Raw genomic sequence first — 24,418 nt, 5'->3', positions numbered from 1 at the left:
GTGCTTGCCTACGTTGCCCAATTTCGAGGATTTACGTGCTAAACTGTTCCAGTACGAGATGTCTTTGAAAAGCATGTCAGATGCTTCAGCAGAGCAATCATCTACGCATGATGTTCTTTCCACAGGCATGACTGCTGATCGTGCACGAGGAAATCTCTCCTATAGAGGGGGACATGGCAGAGGAGCACAAATCCAGGGTGGATGTGGGTTGCTACCTACCCCAAATTTCACTGTTGGCTTTTCAAATAGTGTTCCCACATGCTACCTTTTCAACAAACGTGGTCACATCAAAGCTAACTGTTGGTTTAACCCTCAAAATTGTAACAGAATGCAAAACCATAGAAATGTTGCCACATCAGGAACTGCAGGTACCTTTCGGGTCAGTGATGATGCTAAGGATCTTCTCTTGTCTGCAATGGCCAACTTGAACTTGAAACAGAATGATGATGGAATATGGTATGTAGACTCTGGGGCAACATCTCATGTCACTGGCAATGCAGGTAAGTTCTCTACTTTGACCCCATATTTTGGTAAATCTAATATTTCTTTGTCTGAGTCTTCATCCATTTCTTTATTTAATATTGTCCATGCACCAAATATAAAAAAAAAAACATTGTCTTTGTTTCTAAGCTTGTTGATTCTACCAATTCATCTATCAAATTTACTCTTACTTCTGTCTTTGTCAAGGATCTTCAAACGAAGGAGACGTTCGCTAAATGAGAGCGATGTGGAAGCATGTATATTTTCAATGAAGATCCAACCTCCGGTGTCCTGAAGCCAAAGTCCGATTGTCTCTAAAAGTGTTTTAAGTATAGCCAAATGTAATAAGCCAAATCTTTAGCATTCCCGTCTTGGTCATTGTAGTAAAGTCTTTATTAAAAAATTAGTGTCCAATGGTTTTCTTTCAGAGTTTGTTTCACCTTCATTACTGAAGGACAAAATGTGTCTCAATTGTCAGGTCTGCAAAAGTCATGTACTTCTTTTTCATCAAATAAATAAAAGAGCTTCCATGCCTTTTGAAATAATATGTTCTGATGTTTGGGGCCCAACCCCAAATCATTCCTCTTATGGAAGCAAATACTATGTATCCTTTATTTACAGTTTCTCTCGCTTTACCTGGATATTCTTTATGAAACATAAATCAGAAGTTTTTCTTATTTTCTGTCACTTTAATGCCTACGTTAAAATTCAATTCTCCCAAAATATTCAAATTCTCCAATGTGATGGAGGTGGTGAGTATTCCTTCAAAGAATTTTTAGATTTACTCCAAGATAATGGGATGCATCGTAGAGTTTCTTGCCCGTACACTCCACAACAAAATGGAATTGCCGAACGTAAACATAGACATATTATGGAAAGTGCAATGAGTATGATGCATGATTGTAACTTGCCTATTAATCTTTAGACAAAAGCCTTTCATACTACTACTCATGTGATAAATCGTCTTCCTATGCCTATTCTTGAAAATCAGTCTCCCTATTGTGTTCTATTTGGTGTGCATCCTAATTGTGATGAGTTACGAGTTTTTGGATGCACATGTTATGTACACATTGATAAATCCATGAGAACTAAATTTCATGACAAAGCCTCTATATGCCAATTTGTAGGTTATGCTGATGAACACAAGGTTTCAGGTGCTATGATCCTGCCAATAAGAAGATTAGAATCTCCAGAATGTTGTTTTTGATGAAAAAAATAAAGTAGACCACAATCATCAACATATTGACGCAGTTGCTAATTGGTATGATCCATGGCCCAGTGCTAAACTTATTTCACATGCTGCAGAACATACTACTTTGGCCCCTGAAAGTATACATGGTGAGACAGTTTCAGATGATGCATCACAAGCAGAATGTCTGAGATACAAAGGTAATGTCTATACCAGGAGACCTAGAGAGAAAACAAATGTATCTGCTGGAGAACACATGGCATTGTCTAATAACAGAGAGGCGCCAATAAGATCAAGCAGGATAAGGCACCCTATTGAGAAATGGGTTAGTTATGATAACTTTTCTATGGATTTTCAAATTTTTCTATCCAAGATTGAAAAACACGAGGAACCACTTCGTTTTTGTCAAGCTATTCAATCCAACAAATGGATTGAATCGATGAATGAGGAGATCGAGGCACTTCATGAGTGTCAAACATGGGAGATAGTTGGTTGTCCAGATAAAAATGTTGTTGGTTCAAAATGAGTATATAAGATAAAATATAAACCGGATGGTAGCATTGAACGGTACAAGGCACACCTTGTTGCCAAAGGTTTCACTCAAGAATACAATCAAGATTATGATGAGACATTCAGTCCCGTGGTGAAAATGGGAACTATTCGCATTATACTTGACCTGACAATTGAACATGGGTGGACCCTTAGTCAGTTTGATGTTAAAAATGCATTCCTTCATGGGGATTTAAAAGAAGAGGTCTACATGGAGCAACCTCAAGGTTATGCAGATGGAGACCCAAAAGAATATGTTTGCAAATTAACCAGAGCTTTGTATGGTTTGAAGCAAGCCTCCAGGTCATGGTTTGAAAGCTTGTCCTTAGAGATTCAGAAACACAGTTTCTTTCATTCCCAATTAGATCATTCTTTGTTTATATACAAGGATGGTACTACTATGTTTTTCTTACTTATATAATGTTGATGATATCGTGATCACTGGTAATGCTCCAGACCACATTCAACGAATTAAAGTTTTATTAAGTATGCTGTTCAAAATGAAAGATCTTGGGGAACTGAGATATTTTCTTGGTGTAGAGGTGGACAAACAGGATGAAAAAATGTCATTAACTCAACACAAATACACTCTTGATCTTCTTACTAAAGCAGGAATGACAAATTGCAAACCTCTGCCTACACCCAGTGTTGTCTACCAAAAGCTCAATATTTGTGATGGTGAGTTATATCCTGATGCAAGCAAGTATCGCAGTTTAGTGGACATGTTACAATACCTTACTTTTACTGGACCAAACATTGTATATTTTGTTAGTCAAGTATCTCAGTTCATGCATGAACCGAAGACTGGTCATATGGATGCCGTCAAACACATTCTTCGTTATCTAAAAGGCACAGTGGGTGATTGACTCACTTATATACAATCTTCATGGAAGACACCAAAACATGACATATTGGCCTATACAGATGCAGACTGGGAAGGGGATCCAGATGAGAGGAGGTCTGTTTCAGGATACTGTGTTTTTATTGGGAGAAGTCTTGTTTCATGGAGTAGCAGAAAACAGAAGACTGCGGCAAGATCTAGCACGAAGGCATAATATAGATCTATGGCAGCTACCACAACAGAAATGACCTGGATTAGGCATCTACTTACAGAGATGGGAGAGGATATCTCAAGTTCGACACTTATATGTGATAATAGAAGTGCTATATAAATTGCATTCAACCCTATTCATCACAGTCGCACTAAGCATATTGAGATTGACTAACATTTCATTAGACAAAAGATAACAGACAAAGAGATTGAACCGATTTATATGTCTTCAGAAGACCAAGTTGCTGATATGTTCACAAAAGGTCTCACAAGTCACCGTTTCTGGTATCTGAAGAACAAGTTGCACATGGTTCACTTCCATGCACAACTTGAGGGTGGGTATTAAAATATGGATCGGATATGGATCCAATAAAGGATCCATATCATCCATAGCCATTCACATGTTTTATATTCTAACGCAATATGTATTACTAATACAGAGCACTTTCGTCTGTGTAAAAGTATTGTAACCCTATTAAGTCTAATGATGGATTACCGCAGCCATTATGAAAAGAACACACAGAGGTTGTCGATTCCCAGAAAGCTCTATTCTTCCTCCTTACTCTTTTTTGATTTTTTTTTTCAACAGAGCACGTCAATTCATCAGCAGTTTTATCACAGGTACGGGTGCGACACGGGTGTAGAGCAATTTCAAAAATTTTGGACACGGGGACACGGCTATATATATATTTTTAAAAAAAATCTCTATATATATAACAATAATAGGATCTGACCTCAATACCATCTTGGATCCGGATCTGAACCTGAGTCCAAATTAATTTTAATAAATGGACAAAAATAGACTCGGTCAAAGTTGACTGAGTCCAAAATGTGGACGGACTCGGCCCCGGTGCGTTGACCGAGTCCGACACTTAGTTGACCGTGTCCGCCCCGTGTCCGAAGCTGCACCCGTGTCCGCACCCGTGTCGGTGCGTGTCGATGCGGGTGCGTCGACCTTTTAGCCGAGTCCGTGTGACTTAGTTTGTATAATTGTTATTGCTCTCTCTCTTTCTATCTATCTATCTATCTATATATATATTATATACACACACACCCTTACCCTTGTGACATAGGCTTTAAACAGATTGGATTTCAGGTTGGATCCAGGTGGTCTTGGTTGGTATTTGACCAGTCTATCATTTTAACTAACGCTTGTGGCTTGCATTGGTTCAGTGGGGTCCTATGTATTCAGTCCAGGTCCATATCCAACCTCAGGTTCTTGGAACTGATGTTCTTAAAACACAATGTTATATGTGTGGATCACAGTCAGATCTTGGTCAGATGATGGAAAAACTAGATCCAGATTCATCCTTCATGTGGCTGGCCTATGGTTAATGGGACCTTTTCATGGTCTAATCTGAAATATAACTATTATATGTCTGATTAACTTGATTGATATCCCCAACATGAGATGCCAACATATGATGATGTTGTTGCTTGTTCAGGGAGAAGTTGGGCAATACTGATTGGTCCCTAGTCAGCACAAATGATGGCAAGAAATATTATTACAACACAAAAAACAAGGTACTTTATTTCCTGGTTTAGTTTTTGTCAGATTTGCAATATGCGTTTGTTGCATTCCTGTGATTCTCATTCCATTTTAGATCTGTTGAATTTGTGAAGTAGATTTTTCTTTGGAATTGTGTCTTTTGACATATGTTAACCAACCATGAAAGAGTGATATGGAACATGCAAGCTCAATAAATCTAGTGGACTCTTTTAATGTGAAGTTAGTCTGTTTGCCTCGATGTTCATTTTTATACCAGGTTTATCACCAAACCATACTAACAAATCTTGTTATTGGGATTTTTTCGTCAAAGGAAAATCTCCCGATAAATTAAAATTTTTATTTTTCTCAAAAAATCACAGGAAAATCTCAGATAGAAATGATTGGAGGAAAAGGATTCATGTGGAAGACCCAAAATGAATTTCTTTTTTGGTTCATATCGCTGACCCCAATTGTTTTGGGATGAAGGCGTAGTTGTTGTTGTTGTTTGTATAATATATAAATATAAGAAAAACATTACAATATATAAAATATATGAATATCACATTAAAAATGTGATAATATCATGATATTTTTAAAATAGGTGATATTTTGAAAATATCATGATTTTTGGGATTATATCGGTTTTTGAAAATCGTGTTATAAATTCAGGAGATTTATAGAAAACAGCCATTATTTGTGTCTATGTCACCATCTATATGCTTAAAATGATGATCCATTAGCAACAGTTTGTGAACTTCCAATTGCTTCGGTTTTTAGCTATGTTACATGGACACTTCTCCCAGGCTGAAGTGTCGGTGTTGGACACTTTCCGACATCGACACTCCTAGACACGACATCGACACGCCGTTTTAAACAATCAAGAGTGTCCAAAATTTTGGACACGCGTGTCGAGTGTCCAACACCTTAACATGTGTTTAGACTTTAGACATGCCATGTCCAACGAGTGTCCTATTTCATGCATCATGGACACAGGTGTCCAACTTTGTGAACACTTCCTTGTTAAGTGTATATGTTTTTATCGCTCTATGTTTTATAATAGAAGTGTGGTTGTTGATTAGTCTTGATGATATGTTTTTGTACTTAAATGTTTATATTATGTCATTGACATTTGTGTATTACAAATGAGAAAGGAATGTGCATTTTATATTTTATGGTTTTGTTTGCATATTTCTTTAAATCTCTCTTTTTTCTCTTATATATATATATATATATATATAGCCGTGTCCAAGTGTCTCATTTTTTAAGACAGGTTGTGTCCGACACTTATTCTTGTCTGACACCGACACTCGTGTCAGTGTCCAAGTAACATAGGTTTTTAGAGTTGCCCTTTGGACTACAAAGTAATATCTAGTTCTTTTTTGTTGTATCAATCAAGTAAATATCATCAAATTGTCTGACTGAGGGCTTGTTCTTCTACCTGAATTTATGTAAAAGAAGTGCACCATGATATTGATGTTAGGATTTTTCTCGTTTGTGTGATCGCAAATGATACTAGCATTCTTGAGCTTCATTGGAAGCAATTGTGTAATGCTTAATATGTGATAACATGCCATTGATTAAAAAAGCTGACTATCTATGTCACATGGGTACGGGTGCCGATGCGGCTACGGGTACTGGTACAAAGGGTACGACACGGCAACTTCAAAAAATGTGGGTACGGACTACGGAGACATGACTATATATATTAAATATCATATAAATACAAAATAAATTCAAAATATACTGAATATAATCTAAATATATATGCTATATCTAAAATATATATTATATACTGAAAATCTAAAGTTATAAACTGAAAATATAATTATAAATTATAAATTGAATACAAACTTGTATGTATGGAAGCTAAAATGGCGTGTCCAGGTGTCGACACTGGGACACACATGTCGACACGGGTACACACGTGTAGACATGGGTACGGAGGGCAAAATGGAGTGTCTGTGTGACATACCTGACTATGGAACTAAAATTAATCCATTTTATATCCCTTGTAGGACACCAGATTCTCTTTGACTCATGTGCATGTGCATGTGCATTTTTTGGCTGTTTGTCTTGGACATTCTTGTTCTATGAAAAGATTCTTATGGTTTGCTGACTTCCTGCAGTACTCCATTCTGCTGCTTATCAATTTGGATATTTGCTTGACTAAGGCCCCCCATTTGGATGACACCGAAACCCCAGTTCTCAACTTGGTGGAAACCAAGTTATGGATCCTAAACTGGGTCTGACATCGGTTTGGATGATGCTAGAACCCAATTTTGTAAACCAGCTTTTAGCACAAAACCTAGTTTTGAAAATCCTTAGGTGGTTGGTACTGTCCATGTTAGACAGTACTGGCATGACTATTTTTTCAGACAGAGGGTGGCTGGAAATGGCTGGGAACTTTTTCTTTTTTCCTGAAAAGTCTTTTGTTTGGCCATTTTTCGTCCACCCCATCAGTTGGGAAATGGCCAGACCTTTTTCTTTTTGATTTTTTTTACTTTGGTAGGTGAAAAAACATGTTTTTTTTGTCATCCAAACAAGCTAAAAACCAGACTTCTGGCCAACCTAGTTTGCCAAATGCCTGTTTTAAGGCAAAACCTGTGTTTCTAAACAGGGCCTAGGCAGTTGATCCTAAAAGAAGAAAATTTTCGACTAAAGCTGCTTTGTTCATCATATTATTAGTTTCTCCTTTTTCATGCTTATGGAGGCTATGATCCTCCTGTCCCTCCTTTACTGGTTGATCCTGGTTTTGGATTTATATTTTTAATTTGTCAAGGAGAACGTTTTATCAATGAAAGGCTTGATTCAAGTTAAAATATTCCAGAAAGGGATAAGCTGTACTCATCAGAGTTCGGTTCAGATTCCACAAGCATATTATCTAATTGAAGTCTAATCAGCTGCCTCCAGCCATCTTATCTGTTGTATTTTGTCCGGTAACAAAAAATGATCAAATCCTGTGGGATGTATGCATTCATGTAGTCATGTGCACATGTGTGCTCATGAGTGTGCATGTGTTTATGACTGTACAGAAGCCTACCTGAACATGAGCTTGGGTCGAGCTCGGCTTGGTACTTTTAATGCTCTAGGCTTGAGCTCAATATGGGCCTAGAGATTAGAGTTCAGGCTCAACTACCAAGCACAACAATGTGGCTGGGCTAAGCTTAAGCCAAGCTATTATTATTAACTTTCTTAAACCTTTAAAGATGGATGACTACTTATTCAATAACTACTAAAAGTATGCATTTTAACTTTTAGAAAAAGAAGTGGCGGGATTGCACATTTTAACTTCAAAAATAAGTTTTAGAAACCCCTCAAGAAATGATAGCCGGCAGAATCAATTGTCCACTCTTAACACCTTAAATATATTTTTCAAAGCTTTTCAAGAAATGAAATACTGTGGGATTTGAACCACCCATCTTAAATCTTTAAAAAGTGTATACTTTTGAAACCTTTTGGGATCCACACTCTTGTGCGTTGAAAAGATGGCCCTGTTTGGATCTGTTTCTAGTTATTGTTTTGCATACATAAATTGAATCACATTTTATAAATAAGAACCTTGCCTTTACTTTAATTAAGTGAATGTTTGATTCACCAACTATTTGAATTAGAATGAAGAAAAGCGGATTAGTGAATAGTGGTGATGGTAATGCTGACTGTGGTGGTGGTGGTAATAGAGGTGATGGTAGTGGTAGTGGTGGTGGTGGATGGTGAAGGTGATGGTGATAGTAATGGTGGTGATGGAACGATAATGATGGGGGCAATATTGGTGGTGGTGAATAAGTGGTAGTAGTGGTGGGAGTCCTGGAGAAGAAGTGATAATGGTGGTGAACTATGTCACATGGGTGTGGGTGCGTGTGCGGGGGTGCGGCACTTCAAAAAAATTTGGGTGCGGGGGTGCGGCAAAAAAAAAATAAAAATAAATATATGTATATATATATATATAGTCCAAAAGTTGGACATAAATGACCCTGAGTGCGGTCCTCAGGGTCAGGTTGACCGCACGCGCACCGGCGTCGCATCGCATCGACGAGGGTGCGGCACCCAGTTTGCCGAGTCCCTGTGACATAGGTGGTGAAGAACTGGTAGTAGTGGTGATGGCAATGATGGTGGTGGTGGCGATGATGGTGGTGGTAGTAATGATGATGATGGCGATGGTAGTGGTGGTGATATTGGTGATGGGGGTGGAGCAGAAGAAAATAAGTAGTTGTATAAAACAAAGGGTTTAGTCCTCCTTATTTTTGAAAAAGGAGATGTTTTTTCATTAATTTTATAAAAAGTTGTTGAAAGAAATAAAATAAAAGATCGAAACACCAAAAATTTCTATTTAAAATAAGTATAAATAGCGAGGAGCTATTTATAAAATTATCCAAACAGAGGGTATATGTTTTAATTCTTTAAAAAATATTTGTATCTTTTAAGAAAATAAGGGATGGGGGAGGGAGGTGTGATCCAAACCTTACACCTGTTCAAGGGCAGCCAACAAAACCATTGCACCCAACTTTATCTTTGCACAGGCAGTGTATATCTACATGAACAAAGTTTGTTCCAGCTTTTACCAAACTTTGACTTGTGTTGAAGCCCTACTTGTTTAACCAAATGAACCTAAGCTGAAGCTCATCCTTGGCTCGTTAGGTTAGCAAACCGAGCTTGTGCCGAGACAGTTTTTCTTGAACTGCTCAGTTCATTGTGTGAGTGAGTGAGTGCATGTGTGCGCCACGATAACAAGCTTTGAATGTAATTGTAACTTCCTCCTTTTGTACCACTATCTTAGAGATTTCTTTAGGAGCAAATCCCTTAGTCATTGTCGATTGCACCAATTTGAGTTAGTCAGGCAACTTTTTTCTATTAAAGAATTCCTTGTTTTGGTCTTAAAAGTAGAAAAACTGTATGAAGCTGTTAATCAGTTTAACAAGAAGTGGTCAATATGGGTATGCTAATTTGTTTGTTTATGTTGCCAAATTTTGATGTGCTAAGTTGATAATTTGTTAATTACGTAATTTCATTATATCGATGACTCATTGATATAATGAAATTTGTTTAGCCTCTTCATGTTGTTGAATTGATTAAATAGTCTGTACGTTTACATATGTATGTCTCACAGGTCAGTAGCTGGCAAGTACCACCGGACGTTGTGGAATTGAGAAAGAAGCAGGATTCTGATGTTTCTTCGAAAGCTATTGCACCACCTGCTCCAAATGCTGGCGGATTGGAAGAGAAAGCTTCTGCTTCTGTTAGTTTGAGTGCTCCTGCAGTCAACACTGGTGGTCGTGACGCAATGCCACTTAGACCCTCTGCTGCACCAGTGGGTTCATCGGCATTGGATCTGATTAAAAAGAAGTTGCAGGATGCTGGCATGACTGCTGTCTCATCGCCTCTGCCAACCTCTTCAGCCACTACTGTAAGCGATATGAATGATCCTAGCGTGGCTGAGAGTATTGGAAAGGACCAGCAACTTGACAATGCAAAAGAAAAAGCACGAGATGCTAATGGCGATGACAATATGTCGGACTCATCCTCTGATTCAGAAGATAATGACAGTGGACCAACCAAAGAGAAGTGTATCATGGAGTTCAAGGTATCATTAGATTATCAATGCCTTCTTTGTTTATCTTTGTAGGAAATGCTTTCTTAAATTGGCACTGTAGTATTCTGATGACATATGGAAGTTGCACGCATGCATTCAGAACTCAAGACATAATGGGATAATAATATTATTCTTTGCTTTTTATAGTTGCACAGAACATAATAATAAATTGTGCTTGTTTTAGTTCTAAAAATTAGCACCTCAGATTAGCTGTGCCTTTGTTTTCAGGAAATGCTGAAAGAAAAAGGAATTGCACCATTTTCAAAATGGGATAAAGAACTTCCTAAGATTTTATTGGATCCACGATTTAAGGTATGTTGTTTGGAGATTATTGATTACCTTTTACATAAGGTTTGGGCCTTTTGTACAGCTGAAACTTTATGAATAAGTTTTTCATTTAGCCATGAAAGGGCTTCTTAACTGGTTGTAATTGTAGTTTTCATCTGTTTTGGAGTCATTTATGTATTTGTTGCCCTCATTAAATGTTTTTCTATTGAACATATTGGCCACACTTGTTTATAGCAAACTGTCATTGTTTTGGTAACTGTTTTCAATTATTCTTTTAAACATTTTGTCATATGTTTGATTTTTGAATAGTTCTTTTGGATTTTTTGTTAAGCTAGTTACTGCTTGCTAGCATGAACTTGTTGTCATCTTTATGTGCTTGGTTGTGTTAGTATCAGATTGCTTTATTGTCATAGTCCAAACTTCTATGCAGTTTCAAGTTAGTGCTTATTTGAAGCCATCTTTATGTTCTTTATTGAATCTAATTAAAAGAAGCCATTGCTTTCATTGAATGGCCTTAATGTATGTCACATGGATACAGAGAGGGAATGGGACATGATGCGGATACGCTTGGTAGCACATGGTAGTTCTCAAAAGTTAGGACACAGGGATGTGGCCATGCACACATAGGTGTGTGTGTATTAACTTAAGGCAATAAAACATGAATATCATTTCGAATGCATACTCTTGAACAACTATTCCAAATCTCTACAATTAAAAACATCAAGTAATAAAACTAAGTAGAAATTGAAATATAATGTAATTCTTGGCAAATTCTAAAAGAAAGCGAAACACAAGTAAATACAATATAAGTAATTAAGATCATAAAAGGAATTAGATAAAGTTAATGACAAAATGTTGATTGTGTCCGACACTAGTTTAATTGTGTCCATGAAATGTTCTGCTACGCCCGAGTGTTGTGTCGAGTTGACACGGGATACACATGCTAAGTGAAGTGTCCTTGTGGCATAGGCCCTAACCTTATGGACTTAGAAAGACCATCTTTATTAATTTGTAGCCCTCCATATAGAACATATTAACATTATTTCATATCATTTAATGGTGGAGAGGTACAACCGTACAATTGATACTTCTCTATGCTAGTGTTGACTGCAATACTACCATGTAACGGACGATGCTCTATTTTTTGGTGTTAGTGGCTACATCTAGAATCTTTTGTCAATAAACTTTTCTTATGCCCATAGCAGTTGGGGGAACACATTCCATGTCTGCAGACTGTTTTTTCAACAATAGTAGATCAGTACTGATCATGCTTTAGTAGTGATTGTGTTCTTCCTCCCTTGAACATTGACCTGGACAGTTTTTGCTATATAGAGAGTTTCTTCTTAGTTATTTGGGATATGGTGAGATTCAGAAATTATCTATCGATTATGCTCGTTATAATAGGTTATAGGTTCACCATAGGTTTTTCATAGATTACCTTTTTTTCTCTTTGGTTGTTATGCAGTCCCGTTCTGTGATCTGTGATTTGCTGAATGAGAATGGTAAGTTTCTGGCTTCTTTATCCTCAGTTATGTTAGCATGATGTCCATATTAATCTGATTGTTGATGATCATTGAAGTTAGGCTATTTTTATCACAAAGCGAAGAGATTTCTTTTCTTCTAAGAGCTTTTTGTTTTCTTCCAATGAGGACTGTCACCTGAGATGAAAATGGGTCAGTTTAAACTCATGCTGATGCAGACAACTGGTGGAAGCTTGCTCTGTGGTTATGGGCTTTAAAGAAAAGTTGCAGGTGCTCATATGACGGGCTTATCTGTTGAACTGTTGTCACATGTGCAAGCTGGTTCCCTTCATTGCATTTGAATTTTAATTAAACTTCAGTAGAGTGGTGAACTCTATGGACCATACAATTTCCTAATCTTGAGCAAAAATGGAGTTGGGAAAAAACTGTCATTGCAGGTTTTTTACCCAATGTTGGATTTTGTGTGCATCCTTATAATGGAATAATGTAAATGTATAATTGGGAGAAATTTCGTGAAGAACATTTTTGCGTTCATTTGGCTTTAGTGAAATATCGTTGGCAGCATGCTCGTTGTGAATAGCTATTCTAAATTTTATAGGTTGTCGCTCCACATGAGCTGATAATGGCTTGCAGATGTTCAGTGGTTGTGCTTCTTCATTTTGCTTTGATTCTGTGATTTGTTTGTATTGTTTTTTCCTTTTCCACCTCTTTTTGCTGTTTTTAAATATTTTTAATGACCTGTATTTGTGCAGGCTGTACCTGGTTATGCATTACGACGATCTCTGTTTGAGCACTATGTTCGCAATCGAGCAGAAGAGGAGCGAAAGGAGAAACGGGCGGCCCAAAAAGCCGCAATTGAGGGTTTCAAGCAATTGCTGGAAGAAGCTTCAGAGGTTATTATATGGGCTTGTCTTATATTTTCACTGCAACTCTTTAGGTGACAAAATTTCCTTACAGTTATGGATTTGGAGATTCTTGTTGTATTGTCCTTTCTGCTTTGCGTGTGTAGTTTTTTTGTTACTTACACCTTTTAGTTACTGAACATCAGGACATTGATCATAAGACTGACTATGCAACATTCAAACGGAAGTGGGGAAATGATCCACGATTTGTGGCCTTGGATCGCAAGGAGCGAGAGCAATTGCTAAATGAAAAGTACAACTGATTTTTCTTGTAGTTGGTCATTATAAAATGAAGTGTTTTTTGTCCGCATTTTATGGATAACTTTGAGCTATATGTCTGACTTGTTATGTCTAATTGATTGCAGGGTTCTTCCTCTAAGGAAAGCTTATGAAGAGAATGTCCAGGCTGTCCGTGCAGCTGCTGTGTCCAGCTTCAAATCCATGCTTCAAGACAACCGAGACATCAACAGAAATAGTCGTTGGTCCAGGGTAAGTTTAGACTTCATGTATCACATCCTACTGTTTGATGCTGATATGAACAGTTTTGCTTTAGGATGGCCGAGGGAGGACCGGGTTGGTCGATTGATTTTCTTTACATGCTTTTTGTAAAGCTGTGACATCTTGCCACATTCTGATTAAATAATAATTCACTTTTTACTTGAAAGTAAAATCTTACACAAGATCAATTGTTTTTGTCTTTTGTAATTTATTATCTAAATTTGGTATAAACTTGGTGAATGATTTACAAGTATTCTTTTATGCGTTATCATATTTGGACCTCACATATCATAACAATATTAATTGTCCTTCCTTTGCATGCAAATTCAATGTTTTCTTTCTGAAGCACTAAACATGACTTTTGTTGTACCTTATGTCAACTTATTTTACACAAAATCAGTTATCTCTTTCTTTGTAATTTGTCACCTAATATTGCTATAAGCTGGGTGTTGATTTACATGCTGTTACATTGATACTTCTCCCAAGCTGAAGTGTTGGCGTCGGACACTTCCCAGGACCGACACTCCTAGACAGGGCGCCGACATGCTGTTTCTAAAATCAGAAGTGTCCAAAATTTTGGACATGTGTGTCAAGTGTCTGACACCATAAAATGTGTTTGGACACACTGTGTCCAACCAGTGTCCATACAAGTGTCCTGTTTCGTACATCATGGACACGAGTATCCAATTTTGTGGACACTTGTTAAACAAGTGTCGAGTATATGTTTTTGTTGCTCTACATTTTGCCTTAGAAGTGTGGTTATTGATTAGTCTTGATTATTTGTTTTTGTACTTACAATCTTATTAGACAGTGTAGTATACGTGTTTTGTATTTACAGTTTGGATCCGGATCCAAACTACTTGTATGTAGCATGTCCACAACATAATGGCATACTTGTAAATAACCCCAGCTTATCATGGTTATTGTGAAGGCTATGCATTAGGGCTTTTGCCTATTTATTAATGAAATAGGTCACGATTTCTGTTGTTGAGAAATCGTGACTCATTGCAGCCTCTCTCTCTTCCTTCTCTTAATTTCTCGTTCGCAGGCTCTGGAGAAAACTCACATGGTATCAGAGCACGTCTGATCCAAGGGCTGAAATTCTTCTACACAGGTACGTCCATACAAGATCTTCCTTTCTCTACTGGAATACGAGCCCCAGGTACTTCTGCCATCCTCAGATCTTCTTCCTTCAATCTATTCCTCTGCTAGAATACGAGACCCAGCCCCAGGTACTTCTTCCTTCAATCTGTTCGTACTTCTTCTCTACTGGAATACGAGACCCAGCCCCAGGTACTTCTTTCTTTAATCTGTTCGTACTTCTTCCTTCAATCTGCTCGTACTTCTTCCTTCATCTTTACATCTCTTTACATCCAGTTTGATTGCTGAAACTGATTTGGGTTTGGGCCAAATCCATTTTCACGATATTTTTGTCCATCGAATCAGTAGATCTCTCGATTTGGATTTGCTTCTTTGGATTTGTACCAAATCAGCTTTTTCGATTTCTTTGCTTTCACGATATCTTTTGGGGTTTTATCGGTTGCTCCAAATCTGTACATCAGATTTGTCTCTCCCCTTTCCATTCAATTTCACATATTTGGGTTTTATCGGCTGCTAACAGATCTGTACATCAGCGATATTCCTTTTATTTCTGCTTTATTATTGTTGTGTGTAATTTTTATATATTTTTCAAAAAAAAAGAAGAAAGGAAAAGTCTTAGCTTCCTTAATCAAATAAGATTATACCTGATAATCCGGGTATCAGTTCTGATAATCAGATTCACGCTGAATTCTCAGCTCTCTACTTAAAAAAAAAGGTTGCTGCATTTATATACTGATTGCACACGCCAATAATATCCTTTTTCTTGTTCTAAGTCATGGATTCTTCTTCTTCTCAAACTTTTCTCTCATCCAACTTTCTTGGTCAACTCATTTCTGAAAAACTTACCAATTCCAATTTCTTGATCTGGAAGAGACAAATTCTTCCATTCATTAAAAGTCAAGGTCTTTCTGGACATTTAAATGGATCAATTTCAGCCCCTCCATATTTTATCATACAAGAAACTAAGGATGAAAACGAGGCTGATTCTATACAACGAATACCAAATCCCCAATATAAAAATTGGATGAAGCGTGATCAAGCTGCAGTTGCTTTCCTTATTTCTACTATCTCTCAAGAAGTATTGGTGGGAATTCCAGATGAGTGCTCAGCAAAAGAATTATGGGACCGGCTAGTGAAGACATATTCTCAGATTTCAGAGGCTAGAATTTCCTTTCTTCAGCGTGAATTTCAACTCCTCACTAAGGGTTCCATGTCTGTCATGGAATACTTGAATAAGGTCAAGAACATAAGCGATTAACTAGCTGTTGTCGGATATGAAGTGACAGACAAAGATAAAGTCAGGCAAGCCTTGAATGAATTAGGATCGGAATTCCATGTTCTTTCGACCTCATTGTTATGTCTACCCAACTTACCATCGTTTGAAGACTTGCAAGCGAAACTCCTTCAATATGAGATGACCTTAAAGGGGATGTCACATGACACTGGTGGACAAGTTCTTTCTACTAGTGTTTCTTTTGTCCAGGGACGCGGTGATAGTCATTTTGGTGCAGGCAGAGGACGAGGTACTCCAGGGGGGCGTGGGTTACTACCCACCCCGAATGCCTCTTCTTATAATCTGAAAAACGTGCCCACCTGTTATCTCTGTAACAAGCGGGGTCACGTCAAAGCCAACTGTTGGCACAATCCACAGAACAAAGGAAAGTTCCAAAAGGGTGAGAGCTCGTTAGGACGAAAGGAGAACCATTCAAAGTTTGGTGGCGATGTGAAAGAGCTTCTTTTGGCTGCATTGTCTGTACTTGATCTGAAACACGATGATAAAGGAGTCTGGTACATTGATTCAGGGGCAACTACTGATGTCACAGGTAATGCGGGTAAATTCTCTACTTTAACTCCTTATTTTGGAAAAAGTAACATCGTCACTGGAGACGGGTCACACCACCCCATCACCTACATTGGAAATGTTTCTATCCCCTTGCCTAAATCCCCACTTCATCTTTCCAATGTTCTTCATGCCCCAAATATTACAAAAAATATTGTTTTTGTTTTTAAGCTTGTTGATCATACCAATTCTTCTGTTGAATTTACTCCGTCTTTTGTTTATGTCAAGGATCTACAAACGAAGAAGATTTTCGCTAGAGGGGAACGCCGGGAAAATATGTATGTCTTCCAGGAGGACCCTTCTACTTGTGTTCGACCTACCTTGAAGTCATCTCCTCAGTCCATGTCGTCAAAGCATATTCATGTGTTCAATTTGCAATCTTCAAATAAATGTAATAAGCCTGATTTTTGGCATTTGCGTCTTGCTCATTGTGGTCGAGTCTTCGTTGAGCGACTCATATCTGATGGTCTTATTCCTGAGTCTGGCCTGATTCCTAGACCAGATAATAAAATGTGTTCAAGTTGTCAAATGTGTAAGAGTCATGTTCTTCCTTTTCATTCAATAAATGAGAGAGCTTCAAGGCCTTTTGAAATTGTCTGTTCCGATGTATGGGGACCGGCTCCTAATCCTTCTAATTTTGGCAGCAAATATTATGTTACTTTTATTGATAATTTCTCACTTCACTTGGATATATTTCATGAAGAATAAATCAGAAGTTTTCTCTATTTTTCGTTGTTTTTATACATTTGTCAAAACTCAGTTTTCTTCTAATATTCTACATTTCCAATGTGATGGTGGGGGGGGGGAATACTCCTCCGGGGATTTTATCAATTATCTCCAAGATAATGGGATAAATCGTAGAGTATCTTGCCCGCATACACCCCAACAGAATGGAATTGCAGAACGGAAACACCGTCACATTGTGGAAAGCGTTATGAGCATGATGCACGAAAGTCATACTCCCATAGGACTCTGGACAGAGGCCTTTCACTCTGTTGTTTACATTATTAATCGTCTGCTCATGAAGCTTTTAGAAGATAAATCACCTTTTTTTGTCCTATTTGGGAAGCATCCTGATTATGATGAACTAAAATTTTTTGGCTGCACGTGTTATGTTCATATTGACTCTTCTTTGCGAAACAAGTTTCAGGTTAAGGCATCCAAGTGTAGATTTGTCGGATATGCAGATCACCACAAAGGGTACAGGTGTTATGATCCTGACAACAGACGAATTAAGATATCTAGGAACGTAGTTTTTGATGAGAATGATTTTGGAGATGGAGAATATGTTTCTGCCCAAACCAATATGAATACTCTATTTTATGATCCATGGCTCAGTGCAGAGCTCTTTCCTGCAACCAATGATGAGTGTTCTTCCTCCTGTGCTTAAAGAACATCCCGTCAAGATGGATACAATGGCATATAGGAACTTGAAATAGAACATCCTCCAAAGATTAACAAGTTTGCTGGGCAAGTTTATAGGAGAAGAGAAAGGGACTCACTCTTGACTTCGGATGATATTGAACAAGAAGATCCTATGTTTGATCCATCCAACGACATTACTTATTCAATTTCTAATACAGTAGCTATTCCGATCAGACGATCTGAAAGAGCTCGGCATCCTATTGAAAGGTGGGTCAGTTATGAGAATTTCACCATGGATTTTCAGTTATTTTTGTTACAGATTGAGAAAGAGACTGAGCCTAGACATTTTCATCAAGCCATTAATTCCAAAAAATGGATTCAAGCCATGAATGAAGAGATGGAAGCTTTGTACCAGTGTCAAACATGGACGGTTGTTCCTCGACCTCCAGATAGAAATGTTGTTGGCTCACGATGGGTCTAGAAGATCAAATACAAGCCGAATGAAAGTGTTGAACGATACAAAGCTCGTCTCGTAGCCAAGGGATTCACTCAAGAGTTTGGACAAGACTATGATGAAACATTTAGTCCAGTTGTGAAAATGGGTCCAATTCGCATTGTTCTTTCATTAGCTGTCGATTATGGTTGGATATTAAGTCAGCTAGATGTGAAGAATGCCTTTCTTCATGGGGATTTGAAGGAAGAAGTATACATGGAACAACCGCCAGGCTATACAGAAGTAGATTCAAAGAAATATGTATGCAAATTAAATCGAGCTCTCTATGGACTGAAACAAGCATCTCGATCTTGGTTTGAGAGTTTCTCTCTAGAAATTCAAAGACATGGTTTCTATCTATCGCAATTGGATCACTCCCTCTTTATTCTTCGAGGTAAGGCGTTTACTACCTTCTTGTTAATATATGTTGATGATATAATTATTACAGGAAGTAGTGAGAATCATGTTCAAGAAACTAAAGACCTTCTGAGTCAAAGGTTCAAAATGAAGGACCTTGGAAACCTTCGGTACTTTCTTGGAGTAGAAGTGGATAGTCAAGGAAATAAACTTACTTTGACCCAACATAAATACACCCTGGATCTGTTAGAAAAGGGTGGAATGAAAGATTGCAAGCCTCTTGCTACTCCTAGTGTGCTTAACCAAAAACTAAGTGTGCAAGACGGAGACTTGTATCATGATCCCACCAAATATCGGAGTCTAGTGGGAATGCTTCAATATCTTACTTTTACTAGGCCAGATATTACATATTCAGTCAATCAAGTTTCTCAATTCATGCATGAGCCAAGGACGGGACACATGGATGCAGTAAAGAGGATACTGAGGTACTTGAAGAGTACTGTTGGAGATGGACTTTTGTACACCAAAAGCAGATCCATGAATATTGCTCATGACATAATTGCTTATTCAGATGCAGACTGGTCTGGAGATTCTGATGATCGAAAGTCAGTTTCAGGGTATGGCGTTTTCATTGGTGCCAATCTTGTTTCCTGGAGTAGTAGAAAACAGAAAGCAGTGGCTAGATCTAGCACAGAAGCAAAATACAGGGCGATGGCTGCTGCTACGGCAAAAGTAACATGGATTAGACATTTGTTAACAGAGCTCAAAGAGCCGATTGCTAGTTGTTCTCTCTTTTGTGATAACCAAAGTGCTATTCAAATATTTCTTAATCCCATTCATCACAGCAAGACTAAGCACATTGAGATTGATCAGCATTTTATCAGGCAGAAGATTGAAGAAAAAGAGATTGAGCCCCATTATATTAGAACAGAAGACCAAGTGGCTGATTTGTTCACTAAAGGACTCACAAAGTGCCATTTTTGGTTTCTAAAGGGCAAGTTGTCCATGATCCAAAATCATGCACAACTTGAGGGAGACTATTAGACAGTGTAGTATACGTGTTTTGTATTTACAGTTTGGATCCGGATCCGGATCCAAACTACTTGTATGTAGCATGTCCACAACATAATGGCATACTTGTAAATAACCCCAGCTTATCATGGTTATGGTGAAGGCTATGTATTAGGGCTTTTGCCTATTTATTAATGAAATAGGTCACGATTTCTGTTGTTGAGAAATCGTGACTCATTGCAGCCTCTCTCTCTTCCTTCTCTTAATTTCTCGTTCTCCAGGCTCTGAAGAAAACTCACAAATCTTACATGTTTATATTACGTGATTGACATTTCTGTAAGTCATCAAGGTTCATATTACAAATGAGAAAGGGATGTGCATTTTATATTTTACTGTTTTGTTTACATAATTCTTTAATTCCCTTTTTTTCTTATTCTTATTCTTATATATATATATATATATATATATATATATATATATATATATATATATATAGCCGTGTCCAAGTGTCTAGTTTTTTAAGATCCGCCGTGTTCGACAGTTCTTCCTGTGTCTGACACCGACACCCTTTTCAGTATCCAAGTAACATAGTTTACATGCTTTTGTGTATTATCATATTTACACCTCACACATCATAACAATATAAACTGTCCTTCCTTTGCATACAAATCCAATGTTTTCTTTCTGAAGCCCTAAATACAACTTATGTAACACTTCTGTTGTACATGTCAACATATCTAATATGCTTTCAGTGTATCAGTGCTTGATACCTTCCATGCCTGTGGTGAAATTTTCACTATTCCAAGGAATTCTGAATTTCCTCGTCTTCATTTCTTTCTTAGAAAGGATGAGAGTTGATGTCAGTGCTTTGCATGGTCATGCAGAAATTTGAATTAGCTGCTGTAGATAATGCACTTTTATGTCCACAAAATATTGTAGGTTTCTTACTTTAGATGTGGGGCACATGCTTCTGTTATATTATCAGCTCATGCTTTATGTGCTGTTTTTAGAGTACTGACTTCTGCATCTTTTTGAGTAAAAGGATAAGGGGGTTACAGGAACATGTGCATGCCCCCTTTACTGGTTTCTGAGGGTCTGGGCTATCATCCTTGATCAACATCTGAAATTTTTAATGAACAGTAGTAAAACCAATTATAGTGGTCCTTGTGGGGGACTAATTCCATGATTTGTTGTGTATTTCATGCAATGAATGGGACCATTTTGGAGCTTCCATATCCACAAAGCAAGGGTCCATACAAAGTGAGATGCTTGGTTCACAGTATTCCATATTTGGTAGTTTGTAAAATATTGTGGAACCTTGACCATTGCAGTTTGTCATATCTTTTAGTACCTTGACGATGTCTCTGTATCCTTGTGTTGGGAGTCAGATTATCTTCATGTGCATGGTGTTAGAAACTTCTAAGTGGCTGTATACCTGATGAAGTCTCAGTTGCTCCCAGTGCTGTGTGCTGTGCTACCATGTGCACTTTCTGAACTATGCATGCTGTTATGGTTGCCCTCAGACAAGAAATGGCTGTTCATTTGTATTTGTATATATCAATAGAGGGAAGTTGCATGCCTTGCAAAAACATATATTTTCTCTAGTTTATCTTGTGATAGTTGTCCTTTTTTCCCCTTTCATGTGTTTGTTCTTTCTTTAGGTGAAGGATAACCTACGAAGTGATCCAAGATACAAGTCAGTGAAGCATGAAGAAAGGGAAATTTTATTCAATGAGTATATATCTGAACTAAAAGCTGCAGAACAAGAAGCAGAGAAGGCTGCAAAAGCAAAAAGGGAGGAAGAGGTAGTTAATCGTCTATGATTTATGTGCCTTTTGGATAATCTTGGTTGTAGTTGTCTTGTATATATTCTTACCATTTATCTCACTTAAGGTTTTTATTATTTTATCTCTAGGAGAAGTTGAAAGAAAGGGAGCGGGAAACGCGGAAGAGAAAAGAAAGGGAAGAACATGAAATGGAACGAGTTCGCTTCAAGGCTCGTAGAAAGGATGCAATGGTTTCTTATCAAGCCCTGCTTACGGAGAAGATAAAAGATCCTCAGGTATTTCCTGAGCTAACAGTGGTGGTACTCAGAATATGGGACAGGCTGCTGAGTTGTTTATTTGTTGCAGCCACTTACTAAATCTTTGTTTAGCATAAGTTATAAAAAATCCAAATAAATGAAAGTTTAAAATGGAATCTTTTATTTCTCTCTCTCTCTCTCTCTCTCTCTCACACACACACACACACATACATGCGCCTACGCAGAAGATAAAAGATCCTCAGGTATTTCCTGAGCTAACAGTGGTGGTACTCAGAATATGGGACAAGCTGCTGAGTTGTTTATTTGTTGCAGCCACTTACTAAATCTTTGTTTAGTACAAGTTATAAAAAATCCAAATAAATGAAGCTTAAAATGGAATCTTTTACTTCTCTCTCTCTCACTCTCTCTCACACACACATATGTTAAGCTGTATATATATATATACACACACACACACACACACATTGTAAACCGAAATACCTATCAAGGGTATTTCAGTCTTTTCACTATAATAGGCGTCAGCCCATTAGGGACTGACAACCTTTTATTTTCTTTTACTTTTTTTGTATTTTTTATGTTTTTCGTTTTTTGTGTTTTTGGGGCAGCTCTAAAGACCATTGGGAGCAGCCCAACCGCCACTTTGGGCTTTTCCCTTGTGGTCCCAACAACAACAACAACAACAACAACAACAACTACGCCTTCATCCCAAAACAATTGGGGTCAGCGATATGAACCAAAAAAGAAATTCATTTTGGGTCTTCCACATGAATCCTATTCCTCCAATCATTTCTATCAAATGCCATGTCCTCGGTGAGGTTCAAAGTATCCTATCCTATCATCTCCATCCAAGTCTTCCTAGGCCTACCCCGACCTCTTTTAACTAATATATTTTCCCATTTCTCCAACCTTCTAACAGGCGCATCATTAGGCCTACGCCGAATATGTCCAAACCACCGTAAACGATTCTCTCGCATCTTATTTTCAATGGGTGCAACACCTACCTTCTTACGTATCTCCTCATTCCGAATCTTATCTTTTATTGTATTTCCACACATCCATCTAAGCATCCGCATCTCAGCTACACTCATTTTTTGAATATGATGTCTCTTGGCAGCCCAACATTCCGTACCATATAGTAAAGCGGGTCTAATAATCGTCCTATAAAACTTTCCCTTCAGCCGCAATGGCATTCTACGATCGCACAACACTCCAGTTGCACTTTTCCATTTCATCCACCCAACCTTTATCCTATGATTTACATCTCCATCAATTTCTCCATACTTTTGATTGATGGATCCCAAATATTTGAAATAATCATTCACCGGTATTTCTTGCTCACCAAGCTTCACTACACTCCCATCACTACTTCGTTGCTTACTAAACCGACATTCCATATATTCAGTCTTACTCTTACTCAACTTAAAACCTCTAGCTTCCAATGTCTCTCTCCATAATTCTAACTTAGCATTAACCCCAGCTCTAGACTCATCAATAAAAACAATATCATCAGCAAACAACATACACCACGGTACATTTTCTTGAATTGATCTCGTAAGCTCATCCATCACTATCGCAAATAGGAAAGGGCTTAAAGCAGATGCTTGATGTAACCCCACCGTTATTGGAAAATTGGTTGTCACCCCTCCACAAGTGCGGACATTGGTTACTACTCCTTCATACATATCTTTAATTATACTAATGTACTTGAGAGAAACACCTTGTGGTCCCATTCATTATAAATAAGCCTCAAAGCCTTGTATTCTTCAACTCTCTCAAGAAAAAATTTCCATTCAATAACAAAGATATTTGACCCTTGTGTGGGTGTTGTGGCTTATTCAATCAAGTGTTATACTTGATTGAAGTGTCTGACGTATTTTGGTTTTGACCTGTTTCATTACATGGTATCAGAGCTTTGGTGTTCTTGAGGTAATACTTTCATAATATTAAAAGGAGGATCGTGGATTGTTGCATCGGGAAGCGCACATCTTCAATTGTGTATTATCCTTCTTTATCTCTTTCTTGTTTCCCTATCTTTCTTTCTTTTCTTCTCGTTGTAAAGAAATGAATAATGAAAGGGAAGTAGTAGTCTCCATTTCTATATGCCTAAATGATACAAACTATGTGATGTGGGCATCCATAGTAAAACACAAAATATGGAAAAAAGGCCTATGAGGTTTGGTGGATGGTTCCAAAAATGAGCCTAAACTTATTCTCACCAAAATTGAGAATGGAAAAGAAGTTGCCCTTCAAGGAGAGAAAATGTCTAAAGCCGTTTCCGATTATGAAAGAAAATGGAAAGAGTGGAGAATGGATCATTCCAAGATGATTGGTTGGCTCATCAATAGTATAGACATTCACAAATGTTCTAGCCTTACGAAATTTGATTTCGCCAGTGATGCGTGAAACTATCTTAAAGACATGTATAGTCTTAAAGATATTGCTCACATATGTAATGTCCATAACAAAGTAAGAACTATGACTCAAGGAGAGATGGGCATTAGGGAATACTACAATGCACTCTCTTTCCTATGGGATGAATTGACTCTTTTTGAGCCAAAATGACATTGTCCTCAAGATGTAGAACTCTGTGAAAATCAAATTAAAACGAAACATTTCTACCAATTTGTTAATGGGCTTAGACCCGAATTCGAAGGGACAAAATCAACTCTTCTTCATAGAGGAGGTGTACCATC

At 37.7% G+C, this 24,418-nt stretch overlaps 1 protein-coding gene across 2 annotated transcripts in view; it reads left to right on the top strand.

Moving 5' to 3' along the window:
- Positions 1-24,418, top strand: part of LOC149835642 (pre-mRNA-processing protein 40C-like) — a 46,283-nt gene that overhangs the window by 12,930 nt on the left and 8,935 nt on the right. The window contains exons 8-16 of one of the 2 annotated variants that reach the window (XM_090008650.1): positions 4,715-4,793; positions 9,863-10,336; positions 10,574-10,657; positions 12,867-13,007; positions 13,163-13,269; positions 13,382-13,505; positions 14,629-14,676; positions 21,343-21,486; positions 21,597-21,743. In XM_090008650.1, coding sequence (XP_089864776.1) covers positions 4,715-4,793; positions 9,863-10,336; positions 10,574-10,657; positions 12,867-13,007; positions 13,163-13,269; positions 13,382-13,505; positions 14,629-14,676; positions 21,343-21,486; positions 21,597-21,743 — 1,348 coding nt within the window. The remainder of the gene's footprint in view (positions 1-4,714; positions 4,794-9,862; positions 10,337-10,573; positions 10,658-12,866; positions 13,008-13,162; positions 13,270-13,381; positions 13,506-14,628; positions 14,677-21,342; positions 21,487-21,596; positions 21,744-24,418) is intronic. The other variant, XM_090008651.1, reaches the window with a different exon arrangement.

The sequence above is a fragment of the Nuphar pumila genome, chromosome 6 (genome assembly GCF_984573655.1).
Source record: "Nuphar pumila chromosome 6, dmNupPumi1.hap1.1, whole genome shotgun sequence".
Lineage (NCBI taxonomy): Eukaryota > Viridiplantae > Streptophyta > Magnoliopsida > Nymphaeales > Nymphaeaceae > Nuphar > Nuphar pumila.
This window is presented reverse-complemented; position numbering and strand designations above follow the sequence as displayed.